This window comes from Bison bison, unplaced genomic scaffold (genome assembly GCF_000754665.1).
Source record: "Bison bison bison isolate TAMUID 2011002044 unplaced genomic scaffold, Bison_UMD1.0 scf7180017864249, whole genome shotgun sequence".
NCBI lineage: Eukaryota > Metazoa > Chordata > Mammalia > Artiodactyla > Bovidae > Bison > Bison bison.
The window spans coordinates 755,347-759,265 of NW_011494821.1; the positions used below are offsets into that span (position 1 = coordinate 755,347).

The window sequence follows — 3,919 nt, forward strand, 5'->3', positions numbered from 1 at the left end:
GCTGGGGTACAGGGTGGCTCCGGGATAAATGCCTGGCCTGAGAGGGGGTGAGCTGACACTGTCCCAGCTGCCACCTAGACTCAGAGCCCAGCGAAGACATCCCAGGTCTGGTGAATCTTCCAGCCCCAGGGGATGGGGGTGGTAAAGGATGAGGGCTGTGCTGGCCTGGAGGAAATGTCAGCTTGTGCTTAAGAATCCTGGAGGGGCTGGAGCATACCGGATGGGGGTACCCAAGGATAGGAAAAGGAGACTGTGAAGAGAGGCATACAGAGATGACGGAGAAGGGGAGTTAGAGTTGGAGCCAGGTGGTGGAATTTGGGGCCCCCGAGGATTTGGAGAAGGCTGAGGAGCAGGAAAAGTGAGGTAAAGTAACAGGAGAGGCTTTAAAGGCTAGGAAGCCATGGAGAACAGAGTATTTGGCCAGGGGGTGGAGGGAGAAGGCATAGTGCAGCTTTGTGGGAGATGGGGTTCAGCAAGTGGTGGAGTTTTAAAAGAGAGGCCCGGTATTCTGAGGATGGGAGGGTGGAATAGGAGCTGTTCTGAGTGGGGGAGGGGGCTGCGCCTGCCACTTTGGTCTGTGACCTTTTTGTGGGGTATTTTTAGCTCCAGCACCTGCCTCCTTGGGGTGGGGAAGACTCTTAAAGGGCAAGGGATTTGGGGTTTCTTAAGGGATCAGCTGTCCATACTCATTCACACCTCTCACCCTGCAGCCATGGCCATGCAAAAAATCTTTGCCCGGGAAATCCTGGACTCCAGGGGCAACCCCACTGTGGAGGTGGACCTGCACACGGCCAAGGGTAACCCAGGGCTATTGAACTGGTTTACCTGGGAAGACCCCCAGCTCCGTCTGCCTTTGCTCCCCAGCTGCATGCCACATCCACTCTTCTCTGGAATCCCCTTCTCCAGACTTCTCCCCAGGCCTTGCTCTTCCAGCTTGACTCCGCCCCCCACCCCACCTCCCCACCCCACAGTGAGGAGCTATTGTCTCTCTACACTGCCCCCTGTCTCTGGGTTGCAAGAGGAGACCTCAGCCCTTTGGAGGTGAATGGGACTCTCTGTGATCTTCCAATTCCTCCCATCCCAGGCCGATTCCGAGCAGCTGTGCCCAGTGGCGCTTCCACAGGTATCTATGAAGCTCTGGAACTAAGAGATGGAGACAAGTCTCGCTACCTGGGGAAAGGTGAGGAAAGACCAAGGTTGGAGGAGCCATATGCAAGGGGGGTTTCAGGATGTGGCATGAAATGTCTGCATAAGGTAGAGAAGGGGTCCCCAAACTCCAGGGCACGGACTGGTACCTCTTGTCAGATCACTGGCAACATTAGATTAGAAATAAAGTGCACAATAAATAGAATGCACTTGGATCATATGGAAACCATCCCGTACCCCCACTCCATGCCTGGTCCATGCAAAAACTGTCTTCCATGACATTGGTCCCTGGTGCCAAAAAGGTTGGGCATCAGAAAAGGAAGGGAAACTGAAAGTTCTCCAGGAGCTGGGGGCCACGGGAAGAGACCTGATTGCATAGGAGATCTGAACCCTCTGCTTTGCGGCCTTTCCAGGGGTTCTGAAAGCTGTGGAACACATCAACAAGACCCTCGGCCCTGCGCTGCTGGAAAAGGCAAGTAGAAGACGCACTCCTTCACCTGCTGCCTCATCCCCAGAAGCTCAGGCTTGGCCAACCAAGCCTTCTGCCCTGATACCAGCACTGTCTTTTTCCTTTAGCTCACATCCTGACTCCTAAGAAATCTAACCTCTGCTCTCCCCTCCTTAAACTTGCCTTTTCAGAAACTAAGTGTGGTGGATCAAGAAAAAGTTGACAAATTTATGATTGAGCTGGATGGGACAGAGAATAAATGTGAGTGAAGGGCTAGGGACAGGGGGATGGGGCTGTGGGGGCCGGGGCAGGAGTCGGGGCTGGAATGCAGGGGCGGGGTGGGGGAGGACTATGGCCTGAGGTCTGGTTAGGATTATTTCTGCATCCCGCATTTTGGGGCACAGTGTAACTGGCGGGATTTGTACTCATCTCCCAGGCATTTCCTGATGCCTGCCCCATGCCAGGCTTGGGCCGGGCTGTGGACACAGATGTGAAGTTGACAAGTTTCCCTAGGGTGGGGGATCCCGGGGCTGGGTGGGGTGGGGAAGAGATATGTTAACTTACTCAGTGCCCAGTGGTTTGGAGCTCTGGATTCTTTCTGGGGTGACCAGAGGGGACATTCTGGGAGACAGCCCTAAACCCTGTAGGTGGAGCACTCACAGTTTATACTTGCTTCCTCCAGCCAAGTTTGGGGCCAATGCCATCCTGGGCGTGTCCCTGGCCGTGTGTAAGGCTGGAGCAGCTGAGAAGGGGGTGCCGCTCTACCGACACATTGCAGATCTCGCAGGGAACCCAGAGCTGATCCTCCCAGTCCCTGTGAGTGCAGCCACCCGGCCACGACCCACAGGCACTCCACCCATTGGGGGAGGGCAGGGGCAGCCCCCAGAAAATCCACCTTCCAGACCCAGCTTCCAAGAAACAGTTTCCTGAAATGGAACCTCTCCTACTGCCGTCCAGCCTTCCCCTTTCCCACAATCCAAACCTTCCCTTCAACCTCTCTCTGCTTCTTTCCCTAGATGTAACTGGCTCCTTCACATTCCAATCCCAGGCTTAGTTACTCCACTTTTTCATTCTGCTGTGCCCCAACCCCAGATCGGATGGAGCGCTTCTTCATGGCAAAGATCTGGGCATTTTATTTTTGTGTCTTCTTTAATCCTTATAAAACCAAATTTGCTCTTTATGGAAACCCTTTGAACTTAATTGCAACAATAATGTTACCATTTGTTGTTACTCACTAGGCAGATTGTATAAGAGCCTGAGCTCTGGAGACAAGCTGCTAGGTTCGAATCCTGGTCTTATCTCTTACCTAGTTGTGTGACTTCTGGCAAGTTTATTGAACCTCTCTGAGCCTCAGTTTTCTCATCTGTAAAGTGAAGGATAATAAACTGCACCTAGTTACAGGGTGGTTTAGAGAATGAAATGAGCCAATAAAATATATGTAAAGAACTTAGAGCAGTGCCTGGCCTGTAGTAAGTGCCATGTCAATGTTAGGTGCACATGCTAAGAACTGTATCCAACTTCTCTTAACTTTCCACCTAAGATCCTGCAGGTAAGCAGGTGATATCCCCATTTTATGAAAATGAGGGCAGAGGCTCTGAGGAATAAAATTATTCATCCTAAACCACCCAGTAAGTAGGGGATCCAGGATTCCATGTTGACCTCACCCCCCCGCCCCCACACTCCAGTCCTTTCTTGATTCCTGGAAACTGGCCCAGGTTCTGAGCACTCTCTCCCTGTCTCAGGCCTTCAACGTGATCAATGGGGGCTCCCATGCTGGAAACAAGCTGGCCATGCAGGAGTTCATGATCCTGCCTGTGGGAGCCAGCTCCTTCAGGGAAGCCATGCGCATTGGGGCCGAGGTCTACCACCACCTCAAGGGGGTCATCAAAGCCAAGTATGGGAAGGACGCCACCAATGTGGGTGATGAGGGTGGCTTTGCACCCAACATCCTGGAGAACAATGAAGGTCAGTGTGAGCACTTGGAGGGGCAGGACCCTGGGGGTCCCCACAGAGACGGGGTGCACTGGAGCCTCAAGTCCTCCCTTGCCCTCTCCCAGCCCTGGAGCTGCTGAAGACGGCCATCCAGGCGGCTGGTTACCCCGACAAGGTGGTGATTGGCATGGATGTAGCAGCATCTGAGTTCTATCGCAATGGGAAGTACGATCTCGACTTCAAGTCACCTGACGACCCTGCTCGGCACATCAGTGGAGAGAAGCTGGGCGAACTGTACAAGAACTTCATCAAGAACTACCCTGGTGAGACTCCGGCTTCCACTGCTCCTGCCCAAGTCAGCAGCAGCTGCACAGCACACCGGCCTCGGCCCCT

At 53.6% G+C, this 3,919-nt stretch overlaps 1 protein-coding gene across 2 annotated transcripts in view; it reads left to right on the forward strand.

Moving 5' to 3' along the window:
• Positions 1-3,919, forward strand: part of ENO3 (enolase 3 (beta, muscle)) — a 6,165-nt gene that overhangs the window by 834 nt on the left and 1,412 nt on the right. Inside the window, exons 1-8 of one of the 2 annotated variants that reach the window (XM_010847402.1) lie at positions 21-105; positions 711-797; positions 1,085-1,180; positions 1,560-1,618; positions 1,786-1,855; positions 2,277-2,410; positions 3,337-3,559; positions 3,652-3,849. In XM_010847402.1, the coding sequence (XP_010845704.1) occupies positions 713-797; positions 1,085-1,180; positions 1,560-1,618; positions 1,786-1,855; positions 2,277-2,410; positions 3,337-3,559; positions 3,652-3,849 (865 nt within the window). In that variant the 5' untranslated portion in view covers positions 21-105; positions 711-712. Of the gene's footprint in view, positions 1-20; positions 106-710; positions 798-1,084; positions 1,181-1,559; positions 1,619-1,785; positions 1,856-2,276; positions 2,411-3,336; positions 3,560-3,651; positions 3,850-3,919 lie in introns of those variants that run through there. The other variant, XM_010847401.1, reaches the window with a different exon arrangement.